The sequence below is a fragment of the Podarcis erhardii genome (assembly GCF_964252035.2).
Source record: "Podarcis erhardii genome assembly, chromosome: 2".
Lineage (NCBI taxonomy): Eukaryota > Metazoa > Chordata > Lepidosauria > Squamata > Lacertidae > Podarcis > Podarcis erhardii.
Window position 1 is genome coordinate 14,739,203 of NC_138498.1, and position 24,304 is coordinate 14,763,506.

The following is a 24,304-nucleotide window of genomic DNA, read 5'->3' on the forward strand; positions in this document are numbered from 1 at the left end:
GCCAGAAGCGGCTTAGTCATGCTGGCCACATGACCCGGAAGCTGTATGCCGGCTCCCTCGGCCAATAAAGCGAGATGAGCACCGCAACCCCAGAGTCGGCCACGACTGGACCTAATGGTCAGGGGTCCCTTTACCTTTACTAAGCGATGTGGGGCGGGGGGAGAGAAGTTAGGAATAAAGTTAGCCTAAAAGAAGAGCAGTCTAGGATCAGACAAGTGCCTATCTAGCCCAGCCAAGAGGCCTACGGAAAGCCCACAAGACCAGCAACACCAAGTACTCCCAGCCCCTCAGCCGAACCCGCATTAATGTGTGTGCAGACCAGACTACTGTACTTCAGACGCTGTCGCCACGCAAATCAGGCGCCTGACTCGGGCGCCTCACTCCCAGGCAGGACCACGCCCTTGCCCGCCCGCGCGCGCGGACAAGCCCCGCCCCTCCCGCCGCGCCGCCCAATGGCGCCTCGGCGACGTTTATGTTAATAGCCTGGGGGGGTCCTCCGCCGGGGCCAGGCCCCGCCCCTTCGCTGCTGACGCCGCCGCCGCGTTGTGAGGACCCTGCCGGGCGCAGCCGCTGCCGCTCCTTTCCTCAGGCGTCTGCTGCCGCTCTTCAACCTTGGTCTGGCCTGCTTCCCTTCTCTCCCCCCCGCCCACCCCCGGACTTCCCTCTTCTCCTCCAGGCGGCCGCTGGTTTTCGCCCCTTCGCCGCCGCCGCCGCCGCGTCAGGTTCTCGCCGCTCCTCGCTCGCCATGACCTTGTTGACTGCCAGCAGCAGGGCGGCCGCGCGCCTCTTGGGTGCCAAGGTGAGGTGAAATTCCCTTTCTCGCCTCCCTCCCCCCCCCCGCCGCCGCCGGCCATTTCGCCCTTCCCGGGGCCTGTGACAGGCCGCCCTTAAAGGGGCCGCGCCCTCCGCGAGACTTGCCCGGAGGCCTCGCGAGGGGTGGGAAGCAGTGTAGCGCGTGTTGGGGTGGGGGGGGGGTTGCGTCCCAACTCTTGCTAAGGAGCAGCAGCTGGGATCTTCCGGATCCCTTGTGATCTGCCGTTGCAGGGGGCGGGGGGGGGAGAGTTCGTCTTGCCCTGGTTCTGTGCAACTTGGGTGTTCCCGTATCAGAGCAGGAGGGCTCTTAAATCTCAGGGTCGCGGGTTCGAGACGCTGGGCAAAAAAAATGTTTTGTGTTTTTTTTTAAATTCCTGCATTGCAGGGGGTTGGGCTAGATGACCCTGGGGGGGCACCCTCTTCCAGGTCTAAGATTATGGGAATTAGTAGGGTGCGGGGTCTCGTAACGCGATTGTAGCCAAGCCAGTGGGGAGTGGGGCCTGTGCTGGGTACATCTGGGGTGGGACTGCCTTATCTACCGGCTTACCCCACCGCTCCACTTCCACGTTTCTCTTTCAGAGGACGTTGCGTTAGGTCTAGGCTTGTTGAAAGATGTTCTCGATTTTATTACCCTGTTAGGTTGCTGCTTCCCCTCCCGTATGAAATCTTAAAGGGAGAGGGATCTTTATTATGTTCCCCCCCCCGGGGGGGGGTGGGGTGGAGAAAGATAGAAAGACAACGAAATGGTGAACTGCGGTGGTTGGTTGGTGGGTAAGAGGTAAAAGAAGAAACTTGCTGTGTAAGATATCCCTTTCTCCTCCCTTCCCATTAAGAGGGTTGACTTCATTTTGAGATTTCCATGATCATATGTTTTGGGAATATCAGGCCTTGGCAATTGCAGACTTGGCTTTTTCCTGTTCACCTGACCTCTGGATGGGAAATTGCTCATTCCCTCTGACAGGGGCGGTTGTATGCTCCCTCCCCCAGTCTTAAGTTTGGTATCTAGGGGAAAGGTGCGGCAGGCATATTCTGGTTCCTTTTTATAGCAGGTGGATTGAAGCAGCTAAACTGGTGCATGTTGGTGGAAATTTAGCTAGAAAACTGTGCCTCTTTTCCCACCTCTTTTGTGATCCCCAGCCCTTATTAAACAACTTGATCACCTTTAAGCTTCTCCTAGGATGCTTAGAGGGCAAAAGGGTCAGCTGTCAAAAGGGTGAAGTTGGGATGGAGTATCCCTTAACATGAGTAATCAACGTCATGCTGCTGGTTGCTAATATTTCTTAAAGTGGAAGAAATACTAGCAATTGTTTCATGGAAGGGAAACAATGCATGAATCTATAAATTAGTGTTTGCTGACTGGCTCACACCCCAGCATGGTGGGATGTTGGAAGGGCAAAGTAGGGCTCTAGTCTAATGTATTTGGAAAGTAGTGCAGCTTCCTAGTAAGCATTTACTTTTCTTTTGCTGCAAGATTGCAGTGATAAAGTTGTGGGATGTATTAGAGGCATCAAACACACCATGCACAAACATCCTGTAACAAGTAACATTTCTTGAAAGCCGTCTATTTCTATTGGGCTATTTTCCAAGTGCCCATTTTTTCTTTGTGATCTGTGTTCTCCTTTGCTACAGTCTAATTTTCTGCCTTCTACTGAAAGTTCAATATGCTGGTTGCTGTTGTCTTGCTGAAAAGTCTGGCTGTGGCTTTTCTCCTAGGATAAAGGGCCACTTGACAATTTTATTTGAGCTCCAGACTCACTAAATTCCCTAACCAAGCAATTACAAATGGCTAATCCCAGAGCATTTATTTTGGGCTTATTTACCTTTTCCCCATTTCTGACTTTTGCCTGCTCTGTTCCTGTACTTTGACTAAATTTTGATGACTGAGGAAATCTGTTCTGTTTCTGTGTAGTACAGATATGCAGCAGGACAAGTAGATAGTGAAGTTAAAATTAGGACATACTTAACTTGGGTCTGAAACAAAAGCCTCGATGAGCCAGACTTGTAGTGACCCAAGTAAGCTCTTCATCTCTCAGCTCCTAATCCTCTCCCAAATACCATCCCCCTTTTCCTTTTTTGATTGCTGGCTTTTTATTTCTCTTTTAAATTTTGTTCTTTCTCTTCAGGGAGTAATTGCATTTCCAGCACTCTTAATTGTATTATGTGGGTGTCTGGAGTGTCTATGTGGGTGTCAGCTTTCTCTGTGATACTTACAATGCTGGGCTGAAATTGTAGGTATTTGAGCAGGGGTGAGGGGGAGGCAAATTGTGGGTCCTACATGTGGAGTATTCGTCTTGCTTATAGTGTAATTATTGGGATGTAGTATTTGGATCTGCTCAAATCTGGTGTGGTTGAGAACCACCCTGGATATGCAAGGGTCTCCAGGGATGTGTCTGGTTGCAGTTTCAACCATATACAGTATATGAATGTTTTTCACAAATGTTTATAACTACAAAGGAGCAATTAATGTTTTATTTATTTATTATTTGTTACATTCATTTCCTCCCAAAGGAACCCAGAGCAAGCATACAGATAACCTAACTTAATAAAATGCTCATCTAAAAAAACACTGCAATAAAACAAAATTTGTGCCTTCTGCTGGTAAAGGTAATAAATGCTTGGCTCCAATCACTGTTCCCTGAAGTTCAAACAGGTGTGTGTTTTTTAGTGGTGGAAAAAAATGTGTTGGGGGGCAACTGCACAGTACATTGTAGAAAGGAGCAATTAACGATTTATTTATTTATTTATTTATTTATTTATTTATTTATTTATTTATTGTTACATTCATTTCCTCCCAAAGGAGCCCAGAGCAAGCATACAAATGACCTAACATAATAAAACGTTCATCTAAAAAAACACTGCAATAAAACAAAATTTGTGCCTTCTGCTGGTAAAGGTAATAAAAGCTTGGCTCCAATCACTGTTCCCTGAAAATTCAAACAGGTGCTTTTTTAGTAGTGGAAAAAAGTGTGTTGGGGGCAACTGCGCAGTACATTGTAGAAAGGTGTCACCCTTCCCTTGGTAACTTTCCTTTATAGGTCTCTGGTCCTATTCATACCTTTGGGAAAGCAGGTATGCACAAAATATGTGGTGGGATTGAGGCGGACACTTGCCTGCATTGGCAATATAAGCTCTTCATCTTTATGCTCCCAATCCATCATTTCTTCTCCCAGCCATTTCCCCCTCTTCCTTTTTAATTGCTGTTCTCTTCTTCTGCCTCTTCTTCAAACAATAATTGCCAGTAGCAGGAGAAGGGCTGCCTTATCTTAGTTTTCCATCTGTGATCCCTGTTGCAGCTACGTGACTTCAGTTGCTAGCTGCAAAGAGGGGAGGCTGGTCTTTTGTATTTTCTGCTCTTGTATTGCTTTATCTGACTTGTGTAAAGGAAGTGCCAAGTTCTTGAGTGTGCTCTTTGGCTGGACATACTTAATATATTGTCAAGTCACAGCATATATGCTGATAGTGTTAGTCCCAGTGATACATATTCCATGGCCTCAAAAACATTGGGTGGGATACAACTAACTTGTTGGGGGAACCCCAGAACAGGTTTAGAAGTGCATTGAGGGGGGGGAGTCCCATTGCGTGAGTGGGCCTAATTCCTCAAACACATATCCCACTTAGTGGTACCGTATTTTTCGCCCTATAGGACGCACTTTTTCCCCTCCAAAAATGAAAGGGAAATGTGTGTGGGTCCTATGGGGCGAATGCAGGCTTCAGGAAGCTATCCACAAGCCTTGGGAGCCCGGCGGGAGTGCCCGCCGGGCTCCCAAGGCTTGCGGGCAGCAGCCCGAAGCACGGGGCGCGCCGGGGGGGGGGGAAATAATTTTTTCCCCTTTATTCCCCCCCCCCCCAAATCTAGATGCGTCCTATGGGCCGGTGCGTCCTATGGGGTGAAAAATACGGTACATTGAACGAATTCCACCCACTGTGTGGTTTTTAAAGAGCATGTGTCTCTTGCTTGCACATGTTAAGACTGTACTTGCCAATAAGATGTTACATTCAGGTTTGAAGAGGTACTCTGAGCTGGGATTCTGTAATGGGGATGGCAGAACCTGTTTTCCCCCAAGGATTCTTCTGGTTTACAGGTGAAGAAAGCAAGAGCTTTAGCAGGGTGTAAGCTTGTATTCCCTGAAGCATTAATGGAGGAAGTAAGCTCTTGTTTGCATAAGGTTTACCTAAGAGTGGTTTCCTTATCTTGTCCTGATTTGTATTTTAAGAGTGTGGGAGAAACTTTGGGTGCGCTTGGGCAATTTGGTTGTTCTTGTGCAATTAGAAGTATATAAGATTCAGAGATCCATCCAGCCTCAGTCAGTGCCATATAGAAGTGCACCTTTCTTGTTTCAGAAAGAGATGATGTGCTGGTAATAATCTCAGCTCCGCTACTGTTCCTGTAAACTCTTCACCAAATACTCTGCCTATCAGCAACTCAGTCCACTGCTCTTCTCTTAAAGAATTCCACCTAAACATTAGGAAGAACTTCCTGACAGTAAGAGCTGTTCGACCGTGGAATTTGCTGCCAAGGAGTGTGGTGGAGTCTCCTTCTTTGGAGGTCTTTAACCAGAGGCTTGACAACCATATGTCAGGAGTGCTCTGATGGTGTTTCCTGCTTGGCAGGGGGTTGGACTCGATGGCCCTTGTGGTCTCTTCCAACTCTAGGATTCTATGATTCTATGAATGGGGTTTTGAGTTGAGAGTAGTCTGTTCAGGTGTTTGTAAATGACTAACCAAAATATGCTAGGAAGGGAAAGTGTACATGTTCTAGGGCAGCAGCCTGCACTTGGGAAACCACTTGTACTTGTTGAGTTCCCATGCATTTTGGAAAACTGGAATAGCAGGGTTCCAGAACAAAGGGAAGCTTCCATGAGTACAGGAGCCTTCCTTGCTGCAGGCAGATGTATTGGAACACACGGAGAATGATAGACCTGGAGGATGCAAGAGCTAGGGTGTTTGTGCATGCACTTTCATTTTAGTTAGACCCTCTTACAAATGCCTGAATAAGTATAATGTGGAACTGCAACTCTTGGCAGCCTTGACTGCTTGAAAGAACCCCCTTTCTTTGTTCCTAAGTGTTATGCAGCATTTTCTCTTTTTGGGTGTTCCTTGGAACTCTATATGTGGATATTCAGAAGGACAAACAGGTTAATGTGCAGCATAAAGTTATTGAGGCTGGATAATGGACAGTGAGTGATCAAATAAGTTTGGGAGTTGCTACAAGGAGCAGTGTTTCAGAGTGGTCTCTTTGATAGCTCAAACTCTGCAGTAGGGACAGTAAGCCAGTTCCAAGGCTGCAACTTTGCTTTTGCAATCTAGCTGCAGGGGCATCAGGACTGATAACCATGACAGACATAACCTTGGTTGGAGGCTAAGGATATATCCGCACTGGGCCTAAGAAGGAGCCCTCGAAGAGGAAGAAGCCTGCATTGTTGTCACTGGAACTAATAGAGCCCTGATCTCCAGAGCCTTCCACATTAGTTTTAGTGGTGGTTTTTGTCTGTTTAATTCTGTAAGCTACTTTGTGTGTCCAAACACAGAAAAACAGGGTAAAAATAATAAAAGCAAACAACCCCATATCAGTAATTGAGAGGATCTCTTTCAGAAAGTATGTGCATGAAAATCCATTGCATATATTTGAGTGTTTGGGCAGAAAGACAGTATATAAATATAGTTAGTACTGTAAATAAATAAGTAAATGAATTCACAGCCATGTTGTGTTAACTTTAAACAGGTTAAGGTGTGTAAAAAGCACAAGATGATGCCAAAACAAACAGGTGCTTGTTGGGGTTTTATATCTTGTAGGAAACTCTCCCTGCTGATTGGCAGTGGGTCTGCTACATGCAGCAGGTCCCTCTCATAACTCCTATTCCATAGTCACAGTTTCCTCCCAGTATTCCTGCTTTTGTCAGATCGACTTGAGTGATGGCCGAAGGAGAATGTGTATCTCAGTTTAATTTGGCACACCTGTAAGAGGAAAAAAACATTTTCTAGTACTATAGGCAAGTGCTGCTTTGAGAAACCTTTGCATGGTTTGGACCTCCCAAGTCAGATGGCATGATTCACGTTTCTTCCATGGTGAGTTATCGTCCTACTGAGTTTTGCTGGCAAGCTGGCCATTGGCTGGATTGCATCACCCAGATCCTGATAACCAGGTTAAAATGACATGGAGGTGCTTGGCTGGCCTTGCCACCTTAATTGCCCTTATTGTTGGGTGCATGCAGTCAAGCTAAACATCAAGATCTGTTTAAAGTAGGTTGCATTCACTGAGCCATCTGACAGTGGGACGCGGGAACATTATTAGGATATTCTTTATCCTTCAGTATCCACACAAGAGAACAGGCTAAATCCACGCCAGCAGCATAGCTGTCTTCCCTAGCTTAGAGAAGAAAGCACAGAAAATGTTGTTGCAGAGGCTGGATGCGGCTCTCTCTGGGTCACAGCTTGTTCACTAGTCTGTGCCTGAACAGATTTATATAGGAATCCCTTAATTGGCTCGGACTCCTGCTGGCAGATATAAACTGCCCTCTGCAGAAAGACAGCATTATCTTGAGTGAGGTCTTCTGATCTGCTGTCTGTATTCCCGTTGCAAGGGTGGGGTGTGACAGTTTAGCTTCTGAACTTTTCCATTACCTTCCTAGTAGGGATGCATCTAAGCTGTGAGAATTCCTTCCCTTCCAGAACAAAGAACATAGACTTTCCGAAGACCCTTCTGCCTTAGCGGCTATCTTCTGTCTGTGCATGCAGATGTATGTGCATGCCCACTCCACTTAACATACCACTGCTAAAATGCTTTTGAGGAACCAAACTTGTGGCTGGGCAACCTTTCCTTCTCAGTTATAGGTGGGAAATTGCTTTTATATCACAGCAAAAGCACATAATACACTTCAGGCCGTTCAGCTGTGATATGTCCATTGGTCGTGGAATCTATATGTAATTTGTTTTCTTGGTTTTAAAGAACATGTATGCAAAAACTCCCTCGTTCTCCTTGCTTCATAGGGACCGTTTTCAAAACTTTAGAAAGCTCAGCCTAAAACAAGACACAGGAAAAGGACAGTTTCCAGGGTCTATGGGGGGGACCCAGTTTTTTGTCCAGAGTTCTAGTTCTATCTTGACGTTTCTACTGCATTCCCATTCTGTTTTTTAAAGTGTTCTTCCTTTTATTGCTTTAGCATACCAGTCAACGGCAAGCGATGGTCTCTCTAAAGGTATAGCAAACATTTTGATCAAATTAGACCAGCCTTCCTCAACAAGTACCCTATGGAGTACAAATTCTGATCAACTCCAGCCAACATGGCAGATGGCCAAGAGATTATGGGAGTTGTAGTCCAAAACATCTGGAGGGAACTAGGTAGGGGAAATCTGAACTAGACCGTTAAAATAAAACAGGTTATTTCATTTATAATATTTATGTCTTGCTTGTCCATTAATAATCCTGAAATGGTTAGGTTTAGTATTGTCATTATTATGTAATAACACAGTTGAGTGCAGGGTTTCTGTTTCCTCGGTGTAAAAACATGTCCCAAGGAAAAAGGCTGCTGTCCTGGCAGTAGTAAAGCATAAAAACTTGTCAGTAGTAACCTTATCAAACCCTAGTGTGTTCAAACAAACTGGGGTAGCTCAGTCGGTAGAGCATGAGAATCTTAATCTGTGTCCAGGGCAGCTGTTTACCAGCTCCATCTGGTACGTAGGCTGAGACCCTATCTGCCTGCGAACTGTCTCGCCAGAGTGGTGCATGCTCTAGTTATCTCCCGCTTGGACTACTGCAATGCACTCTACGTGGGGCTACCTTTGAAGGTGACTCGGAAACTACAACTAATCCAGAATGCAGCAGCTAGACTGGTGACTGGGAGCGGCCGCCGAGACCATATAACACCGGTCTTGAAAGACCTACATTGGCTCCCAGTATGTTTCCGAGCACAATTCAAAGTGTTGGTGCTGACCTTTAAAGCCCTAAACGGCCTCGGTCCAGTATACCTGAAGGAGCGTCTCCACCCCCATCATTCTGCCCGGACGCTGAGGTCCAGCGCCGAGGGCCTTCTGGCGGTTCCCTCATTGCGAGAAGCAAAGCTACAGGGAACCAGGCAGAGGGCCTTCTCGGTAGTGGCGCCCACCCTGTGGAACGCCCTTCCAGCAGATGTCAAAGTGATAAACAACTACCTGACATTCAGAAGACATCTGAAGGCAGCCCTGTTCAGGGAAGTTTTTAACGTGTGATATTTTACTGTATTTTTGGTTTTTATGTAAGCCGCCCAGAGTGGCTGGGGAGGCCCAGCCAGATGGGCGGGGTATAAATAATAAATTATTATTCTTATTATTCTTATTCTTATTCTTATTCTTATTATTATTATTAATCTATGGGTTGTGGATTTAAGCCCCATGTTGGGCAAATGATTCCTGCATTGCATAGGGTTGAACTAGATGACCCTCTTGGTCCCTTCCAACTCCATGATTCTATGATTCTACATGAGTAGTTTATTAGTAAATCCTCTGACCCAGCAACTCCATATGCTTCCAGGGGCCTGTTTGCTGAAGCTCTAGAATACAGCCTGTGAAAGCACATGGGGCTCATTATCTTTGCTTCTCTACCCTCTTGCTCATTCTTTTCTTAGGATGCTTTAAAAAGTAAAATAAACCCGTTTCATATATTACATCTGGAAAGCAACTGCAGTTTCTAAAGTTCAAGGTGAGCAGGTTTTGTCCATGACTTTGCAAAATTTCCTCACAACTGCAGTAAATATTCCACAGTACAGTACTTGAAAAGAGGTAGTGAAGGTATTCAAAATTGGAATAAGAAAGATTTCAGTTTTCTGAAAAAAATATTGGTCTCTTATGAAGGCAGAGATTATTTAGGACCTAAGGCTCTTCCTTTGCTTTCTGTTTACGTACTTCCCTTCTTCTGAGTCAGAGCTTTCATGTCTCTCATTTCTAAAGCACCAGATGCTTTAGATATTTAGGAAATAATAGATCTATTTATTTATTTTTAATACAATGCAATCTTGCTTGAGGCTTTCTTGTTTTCTTTCATTTGTAGAACAAAATAAATAAATAAAAATGGCTGCAGTCTTGCTTTTAAGAGTATTCTAGATTTCCCTAGGCATAATTTCCTGCTCTGGAAGCTGTAATGGTCATTTGTTCTTAAATTGATTTACCAAGACATGGTGAATAACACTGGTTTCTTAGTTTTCCCTAGAGACAGCTTACTCCTTTTGTACCTATCCTGCAGGTGTTACCCAAATAATGCAAACACCTAGAAGGGAGAACTTCAACTGAAATTAAGCAAAGATTCACTGGTGTCAAACTTCAGAAGCTCAACACACTTCCACAGTAATCAATCCATAAATCAAATAGTAATATCCAACACTATAAATAAATCATATCCTGCACTATAAACACATTGAGCATTTAACCACTTGGATGACTCCCAGAAATTGGAGTCTTTTATCTGCCACCTTCCCTCCCAATTCTTGAGTGTGGTGGTTTTCGGTATGCATAGTATTTGTTTTCGTTTTTGAGAGGTATATCACATTGAGAAAGGAACTTGCCTGTGGAGGAGTTTCATGTACAGGGTGGCGAATGGGATCTTGGACTCCGGACTCCTGCATCAATCAAAAGGCAACATTCTGTCCTGAGTACTTGGTTCTACTGAGAACAGTGGGAAGAAAGTCTGATATACAGTGGTACCTCGGCTTACAGATGCTTCAGGTTATAGACTCCACTAACCCAGAAATAGTACCTCGGGTTAAGAACTTTGCTTCATGATGAGAATAGAAATCACGCGGCAGCAGCAGGAGGCCCCATAAGTTAAAGTGGTATCTCAGGTTAAGAACAGTTTCAGGTTAAGAATGGACCTCCAGAACAAATTAAGTTCTTAACTCAAGGTACGAGGAAGCTTCCCCATGCTTTGAAGAGAGAAGGTCCTTCCCCAGCAGGGCAGTGCATCTAGGACCTGAGTCTGCTTTATGCCTTCTCTTTCAACTTAAATTTTAGGCTTCCTCAGTCAAGGAAAAGGGGAACAAATGGGGAGAGCAAAATAGGATAGGGTTTTTGAGGTTGGTTGGGTTGGTTTTTTTTGGCATACTTTATCCTTGAATTCAGCAATGTCAGCTCCTGCTGGTATACTAAAAGAGAGAGAACATGCACAAGAGCTGGAAACCACACAATGGAGAAAACAAAGATAAGTCTTATTAATAAAAATCATCAGATGGCACCTGTAGTACCTTACTAACATAATACAGTTGGCTTGCACAATGGCTTTCAGGTGATTCATGAAAATTAATCCCTAGCCAAAGACTGCAGCCCCAACTTGGACAAAGGAAAGTGGAGCCACAGAAGAGGCAGAGAGCTAGCAAAGAAATATAATGCAGTTAAGATGACACCTTGTGGTACAAACAATTCTCCTTTTGGTGGACTTCTTGTAATATACGCAGTCCTTCCATGTAGAGATATCAGACTTGACTGTGCGATGCTGTCAGGTGGATACTAACGTGGGCACGTCACTATATTGTGTGGTTTTCCTGAACTCCAGAAATGTCTTATTCTGCTGATAGCTGGAGTGTCTGCTTTTTCACCATCACCCCTTTGAAATGTGTAAATACCAGAGTTCTCATGGATTTATAAGTTCTCCAGAGACTTGAGTACTTTTCCAGCTCTCCATTTGCACTTTGACTAGATGTTTCTTTCCTAGGCAAAGAATAGCTTGTGAAAGAAACTCATTCCTTATTCTTGGATTGCTTATCCTCAGAATTCAGCAGTGTTTACCAGAGCATTTCTGACTGAGTGCATACAGCAATGTATGTCTAGCCTCTCCTGGTGCAACTCAACACAGACTATAACTCTTCAGTTAGTGGCTGGGGCAGTCCAGTCAGATGGGTGTGGTACAAATAATAAATTATTATTATTAACTTTGTGAGAGAGGTTACAAATATGGCAGGCTCCTTGGCTCACTCTAAAGTCTGACAGGATCATGTCACATTTATTATATTAGTTTTGTATTCTGTATTATGTTAACTGGTGGCTGACAGGCAAGTGCACTCATGATTTGAATAGAACCATGATCCTGCAGACAGTGTTAGAAACTGGGATAGAAAAGCTAGGAGCCAAATGGCTTCTGTTTTTTTTTAAATGATATTTATTCAAATTTTCAAGATACAAAAACATAAAAAACATAAAAAACAAAAAACAAAGTGGGGAAAAAACAAAAACAGAAAAAAGAGAAAAAAATATTATAAATTCACAGTAGCTTCATTTCATTATCTTGTGTCTTAGACCTCCTCATACCTCCCTTTTTGTATTCCAATTTAATCATTATTTCAGCAAATTCTTCCCATATCTATCAAAAAAATAATTTATCTTAACAGTCTATCTCAAATTTATCAATATTATCTTTAACTTTATCTTTACTTTCCAAACCATAAACCTTAAAATTTAAAATTTAGATTGTATTTATACTTATTGCCTTCAAGTCTTTCTGCTAAAGCCAATTATTTCCTTTCCGCCTCAATCTATTATTTCATTAATATTACTCAGAAATAACCAAATATATAAAAGAAAGTTCTCTTCTAATTTTGTCCATCGTCCCTTTCTTCCTGGTTTCGGGTTGTGTCCCGCAACCCGGAGTCAAATGGCTTCTGGGACCTGGGTTGTGGGCGCCAAAACAGAATGTATAGTCACCACTGGGGGGGTCAGCAACACTTTATTTTTTGCTTTGATAAGCATGAATTAATATGCAATTCACCTAAGTGACACATTAATATCACATTTTTAGCAGAAATCGTTAATACATGTTTAATTTGGTGTTGACAATAAACATATTGGTATAGTGGTACCTCAGGTTACATATGCTTCAGATTACATACGCTTCAGATTACAGACTCCGCTAACCCAGAAATAGTGCTTCAGGTTAAGAACTTTGCTTCAGGATAAGAACAGAAATTGTTCTCTGGTGGCGTGGCAGCAGCAGGAGGCCCCATTAGCTAAAGTGGTGCTTCAGGTTAAGAACAGTGTCAGGTTAAGTACAGACCTCCGGAACGAATTAAGTACTTAACCCGAGGTACCACTGTACCATACTTCAGTTTTCAAAATGCTTTGCTTTTTATTATTAAACTCCTTAACATAATGTCTATTCTTAACATATACTTCAAGTATTCAAAGCACATACATTTCAGTAATCCTTGAGTGTCAGCCAGGCACAAAAAATTGCACCCAATTTTTTGGAGAATCTTTAGGCACAAAATGTTCTCTGTGCCCTGCTAATTTCAAACCCTGCCTGCAGATGTTGGATTCCAGCTCTTATCAGCCCCATCTAGCATGGCCAGTGGTCAAAGCAACATCTGGAGGGCCAGTAATCCCTGATCTACTGCAGGCATGTACTATAAAATATTTTCACCTTTCTCTCAAGCTTATTGTGCAATGGATCTGTATAGTTCTCCTAGAAGCAACTTGTTGCAAAATCCGAATCTGACAGTCATTGGAGACACTGTATATGTTGTGGCAGAAAAGCAGTGGCAATTGTTATGTGCCACGTTGTCAGCTATTTAAATACCTGGTGGATTGTTGTTGTTTTTAAGCCTATAGTTTTAGACTCAAATGTGCATTACATTCAGAAGACTTTGGTATAATAGATTTTTAAAAATTAAAACCCATATTAAATATCAGGTTTGTGTTTTTATTTAAAGCAGCTAAAGCCACAGTGTTTTAAGTTGGTTATAATAAATGCTGCTGCTTTATTTTCCCCAGAAGTTTATTAGACAGGCTTCTTGATCCATCAGGAACACAGTGAGCTCCAAAGGGTTGTGATATCCTCAAAGTGTCCTGTTCTTCTCTTTCACACATACACAGAAAATCAGCACCGTCAGATTTAGCAGTGTTTCTTTATCTTTCAAAAGCAAAATGTTGCCTGCAGATTATAATAACCCACTTCCTTGCCAGCCCACTTGCCTAGGTAACTACGTTAACCACATGTGTTTCAAAATATGAGACACAGCTTTTACTTTCCCATGTTGGTGGCTATTTGCAAGCATGCTCCTGTTAAAGGGGAGCGGGTGTAGCTAAGGTTAAAAACTTCACAAACTAATGTATTTTTCGCTCTATAAGACACACCAGACCACAAGACACACCTAGTTTTTGGAGGAGGAAAACAAGAAAAAAAATACTCTGAATCTCAGAAGCCAGAACAGCAAGAGGGATCGCTACACAGTGAAAGCAGCAATCCCTCTCGCAACATAAGACGCACACACATTTCCCCTTACTTTTTAGGAAGGAAAAAGTGAGTCTTCTAGAGCAAAAAATATGGTAATTTGAAACATTATAGGCAACAGACTAGAGAATCCAAGTGCACAAGTTGTATAGCAAAATACAGGTTTATAAGATTCCCATTGCGAACTCCCATTACAGTACTCTTGCATTCTTCACAGGACATGAATTTCTCTCTTGTTGAGGAACAACTGTGTATGCAGTCCTCTTAATCCCTGAAATAGCAGGGTTCGGCCTCCTCCCTGTAAATGTTGCAGGAAATTACCATCTTCAGCTTGTCTTATGTGAATGTTTTTTTCCCTCCTTCTCAGCCTCCTCCTAATCAAAAGTTGTCCCAAGATAGTTCTCTAGGTCCAGAGTGGAAAAGGGATGTTTGTTGCTTAGATACGGCTCTGGGAACCACACCATTCGCCCCAAAGCATCCTGCTGTTTACTTTTAATAGTGACCAAGCTTTTGCTGATTTGCTCTGGAGGGTAAAGCTGTTGCAAGTTAAAGCTTTCAGTGTACTGATTTTTGGCAGTAGCCTGGATCATAGAATCATAGAGTTGGAAGAGACCACAAGGGCCATCGAGTCCAACCCCCTGCCAAGCAGGAAACACCATCAGAGCACTCCTGACAACCATATGAATTTCGCTCCAAAAGAACATAGTTTTGCCGGAAGCTGCTGCCTTTGTTTATCCTGGATTATGTAGGGTGACTTTGGAAGAACTGTGGTGACACTGCTTGGTGGAACTGTGGTAGCGCTCCTTCTGTTCCACGAGGCTTTATGTGCCAGGACTGTGTTCAATGGGCCTGGCCACCAGCAGCCTCTGCGGTGGAGTACCTGTCATCAGTCGCAGAGGAGCGCATGTTGAGCCAAGGAACTCGGTTGCTCCTGCGTGGCCTGTCCTGGAAGATAGACAGGCAGGTATGCGCTGCTCAGAAGGCATTAAAAGCATAGAAGAGGTAAGCCGGGAGCCAAAAAAGGAGTTCAAAGGATGCTCAGAGGACACTTTCACAAGTGAAGAGCAAGTCAGCTGGGGGTTGGGAAAGTCTTGTCAGTAGTGCCCAGGGGACTGTTCATTGGAAACTGGCAGCTTGCAACTTGGCTAAATTCCTAGACTACATTGCTTTATTTTTCCTACTCAGTAGTGGGCTCCGAACATAGAAAGCTTCCTTATATAGAGTCACACCATTGGTTTGCCTAGTTCAGTATTGTCCACACTGACTGTCAGTGGCTCTCCAGGGTTTTGTGCAGGAGTCTTTTCCCAGCCCTAACTGGAAATAGCAGGGATTGAAACTGAGACCTTCTGCTTGCAGAACATGTGCTCTGCCGTTGAGCTTATAGTCCTTTCCCATAGAGTCCTATGCCATAGTGCCATAGAGTCCTGACCTCTCTCAAAAGTCTGGAGGTGCCATCGGTTTTACAGATGTAGGATGTGTGTGTGGACTTTTGGTGTTCTGTGTTGCCCCAAAAGCAAATCTAGAAATACACACACACGCAAAAGGCACTTAATGCAATATTCTCCAGGCCAAAGGCTTTCTGTCAAATTGGCAGTGCTGCCAGTTATTAAATGTACTTTCAGTATTGCTGCGGCTCTGGTTCCATGCTTATGTGCATTGAACTGATGCCACCGGACCTGATTGAGAAGCTAATTGGTTTTAAGAAACCTCCATCTTGATGTAGTCTTAGAGTCATGCTGAGTCTTCCTGCTCTGAAAACACTTTTCCTGTCAGCAGAATGTGCTCAGCTGAGGCATAGGTTGCCCGGGTTCTGATATAAGAACCGGGTTCTGATATAAGGGGACTGGTTTGCAATGAAGACAAGAGTCCTCAACCTAGAGCTTCAGATCTGATCCATTGAGATGGTACACTCCAGATGGGAGTGTAACTTCCATCATCCCTGACCAATGGTCATGCTGTCTGGGGCTGATGGGAGTTGTAGTCCAGCATCATCTGGAGGGCACCATGTTAGTTATCCCTGCATTAGGTCGAAAGGATGTTTGCATAATTTACCAAATTCTACTCTCCACCCTCTAAAGAGGGTTTTTGCCAAATTCTATCTTCTGGCATGTTGTAAACCTAGCAGGTGGCACTGTGAGTTAAACTACAGAGCCTAGGACTTGCTGATCAGAAGGTCGGCGGTTCGAATCCCCGCAACGGGGTGAGCTCCTGTTGCTCGGTCCCTGCTCCTGCCAACCTAGCAGTTCGAAAGCACGTCAAAGTGCAAGTAGATAAATAGGTATCAATCCGGCGGGAAGGTAAACGATGTTTCTGTGTACTGCTCTTGTTCTCCAGAAGCGGCTTAGTCATGCTGGCCACATGACCCGCTGTACGCCGGCTCCCTCGGCCAATAAAGCAAGATGAGTGCCGCAACCCCAGGGTCAGCCATGACTGGACCTAATGGTCAGGGGTCCCTTTACCTTTTTTAACCTAGCCCTAGCACTTTAAAGGGGGCCTGTCCATGCACATGTGGAAATCTCCTTCCCAGGCTTTGTCCGTAGTAGCATGCACCTTTCCCTTAGGTGCCCCATCAGGTAGGTTGGTGTTCTGGGTATTGGAACACTTTATCCCAAGTTTTACAGGCCACCTGGGGGAAAGCTGAGTGCATTTGAGTGCAAGAAAGTAGAAACATTCCTTCTTACACAGGCAAACTGTACTGAGACAGCTCCTGTGTGTGTTCTGTCACTTGAGATGTGTTAAGTCAGCTGTTAGCTATATCATATGCTTACCTTGCAGTTAGTTTCTCTTGCTGTTCCACTGCTGAGTGCCACTTGCAGCCATTGCTTCCTATATCATTGCCTGTTTCTCAGCATCTTCTGTTATTGTAGGAGATGGGGCTGCAAGAATGGGAAGGGGGAAATGGCCTGTGACTGGAGGGGGTGCCTTTGCTCATCTAAAGCTTTTCTCCTAAGATTAGACGTAAACGGCAAGCAAAAGTATGGCTATTTGAGACTTCTTTTCAAGTTGGCCACATACAAAATATTCTAAAGCACTTAAAAAAGAGAGTAACTGTGAACATGACAAAAGCAATGCAACAGCAATACAACAGAAAAGCAAACATGTTCCTCAGGCACCTTGGAGAACGTTTTCAAAAGCAGGCATTGCTTGCTGGCGTAAAGAGCGTCAACTCAAGGGAGGGAGTTCCACAGGGTGGTTGCCACAACAGAAACAGACCTGCTTTGAGAAAAGATATTACTCTGCATGCTCTTCATGCTTTCCAAAGGAAAAGGTTTGCAGAGCAATGCTTTCTCAGATGATCTCAACCAGTGGGAAGGCGCAGTATGGTACTCCTTGTGCAGGGAACTGCTTCTTGATTTCCTCTGCCCACCCCCACCCCCAGCATGCAGTTTCCTTGTCTTCAGTTATCAACCCTTGTTTGTGTTTGGTAGCTTTTGAGAAGCTGAGATTGGAAGGCGCTCCCCTTGGGTAATGCATACCTGGGATCCAAGTGCTTATGAAGTTTAAGTATGTTGGGCCAAAAACAGTGACTATAGTTGGGGGGGGGTGTCCTTGTTTATGTTGCTCATATATGCAACCTTCTGCACTACTGCTTATAACTGGGGTTGTTCGCAAGGGAGGCTTAATCTTAAAAATTGAAAGATTATGATTGGGGCTGTGCATACTTTAAAATTAAAAAACCCTAGGGAAAAAAATCTGAATACAGGACTATAATGTCCAAAATTATGCAAGGGGTGGGAAGCTGAATTTGGTTGCCTGTATAACAGATACAGATTCAACCAACTTTCACCTGTCTCTTTTATATGCATAATTTTGTTTCTGTGCCTTCATAGTGCCACAAAACACAACTATGGATATGGCATGTGACCTGTGAGCAATTTTGGGGTAAGGGTGTTGGTGAACATTTCCAAGCGTTAATATTTAACTTTTTTTAGTCAAAGTTCTGCTGTTGAATGATGAAATTAGATTCTTCACTTCACCAAAGTCATTTTGGGCAATATTATTATACAGTGGTGCCTCACAAGACGAAATTAATCTGTTCCGCGAGTCTCTTCGTCTTGCGGTTTTTTCGTCTTGCGAAGCACGGCTATTAGCGGCTTAACGGCTTTAAAAAAAAGGAAAAGAACTCGCAAGACGTTTCGTCTTGCGAAGCAAGCCCATAGGGAAATTTGTCTTGCGGAACGACTAAAAAAACGGAAAACTCTTTCGTCTAGCGAGTTTTTCGTCTTGCGAGGCATTCGTCTTGCGGGGCACCACTGTAACCCACGTGGTGGTCTGTTAAATGCAGACAATGCTTGTGTCTAACACTGTCTGTGTCAACCCTTTGGCTCTGTAATTCTCATCTTAGCACATATTAACAGGTTGGAAACTCAGCAACTTGCAGGTATCCAATGCTGCTAAACCAGCAAGATTGCCGGACTGTGAAACTGTAGCACACTTTTGCTTACCCTCCCTGGTGTACATGACTCATGATGAGCACTTGCTGAATGGAGTCCTGACCAAAACTCTTAGGCAGCTGATGCCAGGCATCCTACATTTGCAGGGTATAAAAACCAGTGGAAATTGCACGAAGTGGAAGCTGTAGGAATGGGGACATAATGTGTCGGGGAGAGAAGGGGGCAGGGAGAATACAATTAATGCAACAAAGAAAGTAAAGCCTAGTGTTTGAAATTTCAGAATTGCTTCACCATAAGACTCCTGCCTTGGTTTTAGTATTATCACTCAGCAGAAGTATAGAAAACTTGGTTCCTGAACCTAACAAAAGCAAAAAAAAAAAAACATTTGTTTGATTCTTTGCAAAGAATGCACTTCTGTATTGGTGGTAGGAGCTATAAGGAAACTCCCAAGTATTTCAAAATGTTCTCCCCATGTGCTATAGTGAAAATACTGATCTGTGATGGCAGACTTGTGTGATGTTGTCAAGCAGAGGCGCCAAGTTGAGCAGAAGAATGGAAGGGAGCCGATGACACACACATGACATAGGCGTGATGCAGGGACTCCAGGAGGAGCCAGGGGGTGGAGCTGAACGTGGTGGCAGCATGGCTTCAGTGATTGATGGCTCCTCCTCTCTGGCACTCAGCATCATCCTTCTCCTCCTCCTGCCACCACCAGCCAGGAGCTGCTTCCCCTCATCCTTCCCGTCCATGGCAGCAGCAGCAGGTGGAGCTACCAGCCACAGAAGCCACTCCACTCTCAGCCTCCTCCATCCCCTGATTGTTCTCAAATATTTTATTGGGGGACCCGAAGGGACCTGGGCCCCTTAGAGTTGGCACCTATGTTGTCAAGAGAGTCTCTTTATAATCAAGGGACTGAGGTGTATTTGCAAATCAGGTGTTAAATGGGAGTGAAAGGCCATGGGGTGGTGGTGGAGAATCTGCTTGGGATGCATGTGAGGTTATGGGTGGTCTGCCCACATGTAAAGAAAGTGTTTTCAGTTGCTGTCTCTTTCTCCCTTGCAGAACTCGTCATGTATCATTTTTGCTGCCAGACATGCCAGTGCTTCTACGGTAAGCAGTTCTTTTTCATTGCTTGTGGGTTGTTCGGGGGAGATGAGTTTGGGTGCTCTGGACCCTCTACACCCTGTACTGCTGGGAACCTTGGGTGAAGAGAGTGCTGCTGTGCCCAGGTCCCTCTTACAAATTTCCCATTGGTATCTCATTGGCCAGGGACGCGGATGGCACTGTGGGTTAAACCACAGAGCCTAGGACTTGCCGATCAGAAGGTCGGCGGTTCGAATCCCCGTGACGGGGTGAGCTCCTGTTGCTCGGTCCCAGCTCCTGCCAACCTAGCAATTCGAAAGCATGTCAAAGTGCAAGTAGATAAATAGGTACCGCTCCAGCGGGAAGGTAAACGGCGTTTCCTGCGCTGCTCTGGTTCGCCAGAAGCGGCTTAGTCACGCTGGCCACATGACCCGGAAGCTGTACGCTGGCTCCCTTGGCCAATAAAGTGAGATGAGCGCCGCAACCCCAGAGTCGGTCACGACTGGACCTAATGGTCAGCGGTCCCTTTACCTTTACCTTTACCTTATCTCATTGGCCATTGTGAGAACAGGATTCTGGTCTAGTTGGACCTTTGACCTGATCCAGCAGAACTTTCCCTATGTTCTACTGCAGGGGATGGCAAAGTTTTTGTGGCTTGGGGCAGTTCACAGTCCCGCAGACGTTGCAGTGGGCCAGAGTGTGCACGCATGCGCAAACGCTATTTCCGGCACTCCTTCTGGCGCTGAGGAGGCGGGCGCCTCTTCCCATTGGCTGCAGGAGCTTCCTAAAGCCAATGGGAAGCTGGCCAGCATCGCAAGGCAGTCCCCGCTCTGCTCCATGCCTGTTTAGCGCAGTGCATGGTTGCCAACTGAGCGGGCGGCAGGGGTCCATGGGCTGCTTGTGGCCCATGGGCCTTAGGTTGCCGACCCCTGTTCTAGTGTTTGCCCCAGGAAAATGTCCATAAAGCATACTGACTGTCTAGTGACTCACTTTATCATTGGTACTTGAGAGAATGCAATCCGTGCTGGATTTATTAATTCTCACCCACTCTTTATTCTACCCCATGTCTCTTGCAGTACTAGGTTACTGGCATTTTCTTAACTTTGTGTGTAAGATTTGGCTGCACTTTTTTGTTTCCAGAACCTGAAAGATGTACTTGCAAACATGATACCTAAGGAGCAATCAAGACTTAAAAGCTTCAGGCAACAATATGGCAGCACAGTCATTGGTCAGATCACTGTGGATATGGTAAGTTCTTCCGGTGTCATCATTGTAGTAGAATATCCGAGTCATTGTATCCTGCAGGAAATTCCATCTCTACCTGCAGGCTGCTACCAGTCTAAAGGAGTGAGTTGCAAAGAAGCCCCTGTGCTGTGCTACTTTTAGGCATTTTGTCCCCTGGTAAAATGTCTGGAGTAGGGGCTGGACAATATCTAGTTTTCAATATCACCAGCTAAACATTGTGATATACTGATATATCACGATGTCTGGAATAAGGATGGAGCTTTGTAGAGGCATTGGCTGGCTTCATGGTTTTCCCCGCATCGTGATTTTTGCATAGTGCATGCACAAACACCATGATTCACGATATATTGCCAGGTCAAAAATTATGAGGCTGATATCATGATACAGACTTCAAACCAGTGTTGGATGATATATCAATATATTGCCCAGTCCTAACCTGGAGAGAAGTGGTGAAGCATGGCCTGGAAAGTTTCACAGATGATGTCTTGTGACTTCTTTAGTCAAGCCAATAACATGGGGTAGGATTCAACTAGGTCGCTGTGTGCACAGAGCAGAGGTCTGCTTGTGCAACAGGATTTCAACCCCATCTTCTCCCTGTGCCCTCTAAATCTGCTCTGGATGGTTAGGGGAACCCCTCAGTACAGCTTTAGGGGGGTGCACAGGGAAGGGGGGGAGAGTCAAGTTGCATGAGTGGGCCCCATTGTGAGCACGCATACCTCACTTAGCACTGCATTGAATTCCACCCATGAGACTTAGGGCATGGCAAAGCATCAGCAGGGTTTGAGGATATTAGTGACACTAGAGCACTTTTTAAAGGAGGAGGAGGAAGAACAGTCGGTGAATAAAGGGATATGGGTCAAAGACAAGATGCATGTTCTGGTGACAGCTCCAGAATAAGCTCTTGGCATCTCAAGCTAAAGGCTGTCAAGAAGCAGAACTAGAAATGACCTCTGCCTGGGACCTTGAAGAACTGCTGTCAGTTTGAGTAGATAGTACGTGGTTTAAATAAAAAAATGGTCTACTTCAGGCATGTCTGTTTCAGGGGCCTAACCCGGCCTGCTGGTCAGTTGAATCTGGCCCCCCAGGGAAAATACTAAAAAAAACCTCTAAAACTAAACTAAAACAACTTTGGTTGGCCCTTTGGTCGGCCCTCGCGGCCCTTCGCTTCATCAAATCTGGCCCTCTTTGAAAAAAGTGTGGATACCACTGATCTACTTCATTTCTCAAGTAGCCATGTTTTTATTATGGAAGCAATTGAATATTTGTTGTTGAGTGGTTAGCCTTCTGAGTTTGAAGTGAGGCATAGTGAGCGTGGAGCCTCCTACTGCAGTGGTCCAAACTGTGAATATATGTACTCACTGCAAAAAAAGGGTGGCACTTACTGTAACAACTTCATGGTGAGTAGCGGCACCTATTCTATTAAAAAATCACTGGAAGCAAGGGTTGACAACTCTGGCTCAAAGCTGTGGTACCTCGTAGATCAGAGCTTTTCAAACTTTGCATGTTGGTGACACACTTTTTAGACGTACATCATTTCGTGACAGTTACTCAGTTTTACTAGCAAACTGGAGGTTAAACAAACGTATTATAAGAGATAACGGACACCTATTGTACGATACACTGCAGCCAACACACTAACTTGTTGCGACACACAGTTTGGAAAGCTCTGTCCTAGATGATGCAGCCCTTGTGAACAAGTCTGGAGGGCTTCATTCCTATCCCCTTGCAAGGTAGCTGACATAAAAGTAACATTTCGTTAAGAGAAAATGCCACAGAGAGACCAACTGCTGTTAAAGCAATGAGGTCACATTACTAGTTCATTGTTTGCAGTACCAAGGCTTTCTCTAGTGTTCTCTAGATGCCAAATCTGCTTCCTGATTATACTAGTCTCTAAGCAGTGCTGATTAGTATCTCCTGCTTTGTTTCTGAATCTGAAGTTCATTTAATTAATTGTTTGCGAAGTGGTGCCTCCTCTAGCTTTGGTGCACAGTAGCAAGGTTTTCTGGGTGCCAGCTGGAAAGCTGAGCCTTGACGGTTGTTGAAAAGGACTCTGTTCTTCAGTCTGGTTTTTGAGGCCATTGACAAAAGGGGAAGAAGTATTTAAGCCAGAGCTAAGGTTATAGGAGATTTGCCACTATGCTTCCTGCCCTCTCGAGAGCTTACAGAGGTGACAAAGAGTGGGGAATAAAGCTATCATTTTGGCAAAACAGGGCATTGGAAACAATTCTGCACCAGAATTGTCATGTGGTACACCTGAGACTATTATGCAGACTTTGTGCAACATATCAATTTATTCTAGCTGCAAACTTTGGGCTGTGCTGAAACTTTGGGTTAACTTAAACCAGGGGTGGTGAACTGCTAGCCCATAACCCTTCCCTGGTGGCCTGTCAGCACCCCCAACTCAATTTTTCACTGGTGCCATTACCCACCAACAAAGGGAGAAAGTGTGCAAAGCACCAGTGGGGACAGAAGTATAGCATTTAGAATGAAATAACCTTGATACCTCCTATTTGAAGTGTGAAATTGCTTAAAGGAAAGAAGAACCTAAGTTATCACACCTTGCAGCAGTAAATTCCATAGTTCATGCACGTATTTCCTTTTGTGTGTCCTAACTTTTACCGCTTGCATCTTTTGTCCCTAGATCTACGGAGGCATGAGAGGCATGAAAGGGCTAATATACGAGACATCAGTCCTGGACCCAGATGAGGTAAGTGAGGCCTGAGGTTGTAGTAGTCACAATACCTGTCTGGCCGTGCAGCCTGTCCATGGAGTTGTATGAATATCTCTTAATCTGCCTTTGCCACATCTGCAGGGCATCCGTTTCCGTGGCTACAGCATCCCCGAATGCCAGAAGCTGCTGCCCAAAGCCCCCGGAGGTGCAGAGCCCCTGCCCGAAGGGCTGTTCTGGTTGCTGGTGACAGGAGAGATCCCCTCGCAAGAACAGGTAAGGAGACAGGAATGGCTGAGGTAGAGTCTCTGAAAGGGCGGCTGCAGCTGATACCTTCAGCCCTTCCTTGAATGCCATTATGCAGCCTGGGGGGGGGGTGTTGTGAGTGTCTGTGAGCAGGCAGGGAAAGCACTGAGGTGTCTACATGGCAGAAGGAGATAGCAAAGGGCAGGCGGAGGCTGCACGCAGCTCAGCACCGATTCCTTCATTGTTACTGAGGCAGAGCTTTGTGTTTTCTCCGTTCAGGTGAGCTGGCTGTCCCGCGAGTGGGCCAAAAGAGCCGCCCTGCCTTCTCACGTGGTGACCATGCTAGACAACTTCCCCACCAACCTTCACCCCATGTCACAACTGAGTGCCGCTGTCACCGCCCTCAACAGCGAGAGCACTTTTGCCCGTGCCTATTCAGAGGGAATCAGCCGGACCAAGTACTGGGAAGTAAGCACGGGACGGGCAACATTTCGCGTGTGCAGAAGAGGTGTGAGCCGTTTGCGGGCTTGGCAAGCAAATAATGGGGGAGGCGGGTGGGCAAGCTGTAAGTATTTTCTTCTGTAGCATCTGATTGATGGTATCCGGAGGTGAAGTCCTGAAGCTACGTACCAGAAATGCAGGTGGTTTATTATAATCGCCTACATAAAA

At 45.0% G+C, this 24,304-nt stretch overlaps 1 protein-coding gene across 1 annotated transcript in view; it reads left to right on the plus strand.

The window, feature by feature from the left end:
* Window positions 1-531: 531 nt before the first annotated feature.
* Window positions 532-24,304, plus strand: part of CS (citrate synthase) — a 33,985-nt gene continuing 10,212 nt past the window's right edge. Inside the window, exons 1-6 of the mRNA XM_081849720.1 lie at window positions 532-799; window positions 19,456-19,503; window positions 20,617-20,724; window positions 23,363-23,428; window positions 23,534-23,665; window positions 23,915-24,103. Of these exons, the coding sequence (XP_081705846.1) occupies window positions 746-799; window positions 19,456-19,503; window positions 20,617-20,724; window positions 23,363-23,428; window positions 23,534-23,665; window positions 23,915-24,103 (597 nt within the window). The 5' untranslated portion in view covers window positions 532-745. The remainder of the gene's footprint in view (window positions 800-19,455; window positions 19,504-20,616; window positions 20,725-23,362; window positions 23,429-23,533; window positions 23,666-23,914; window positions 24,104-24,304) is intronic.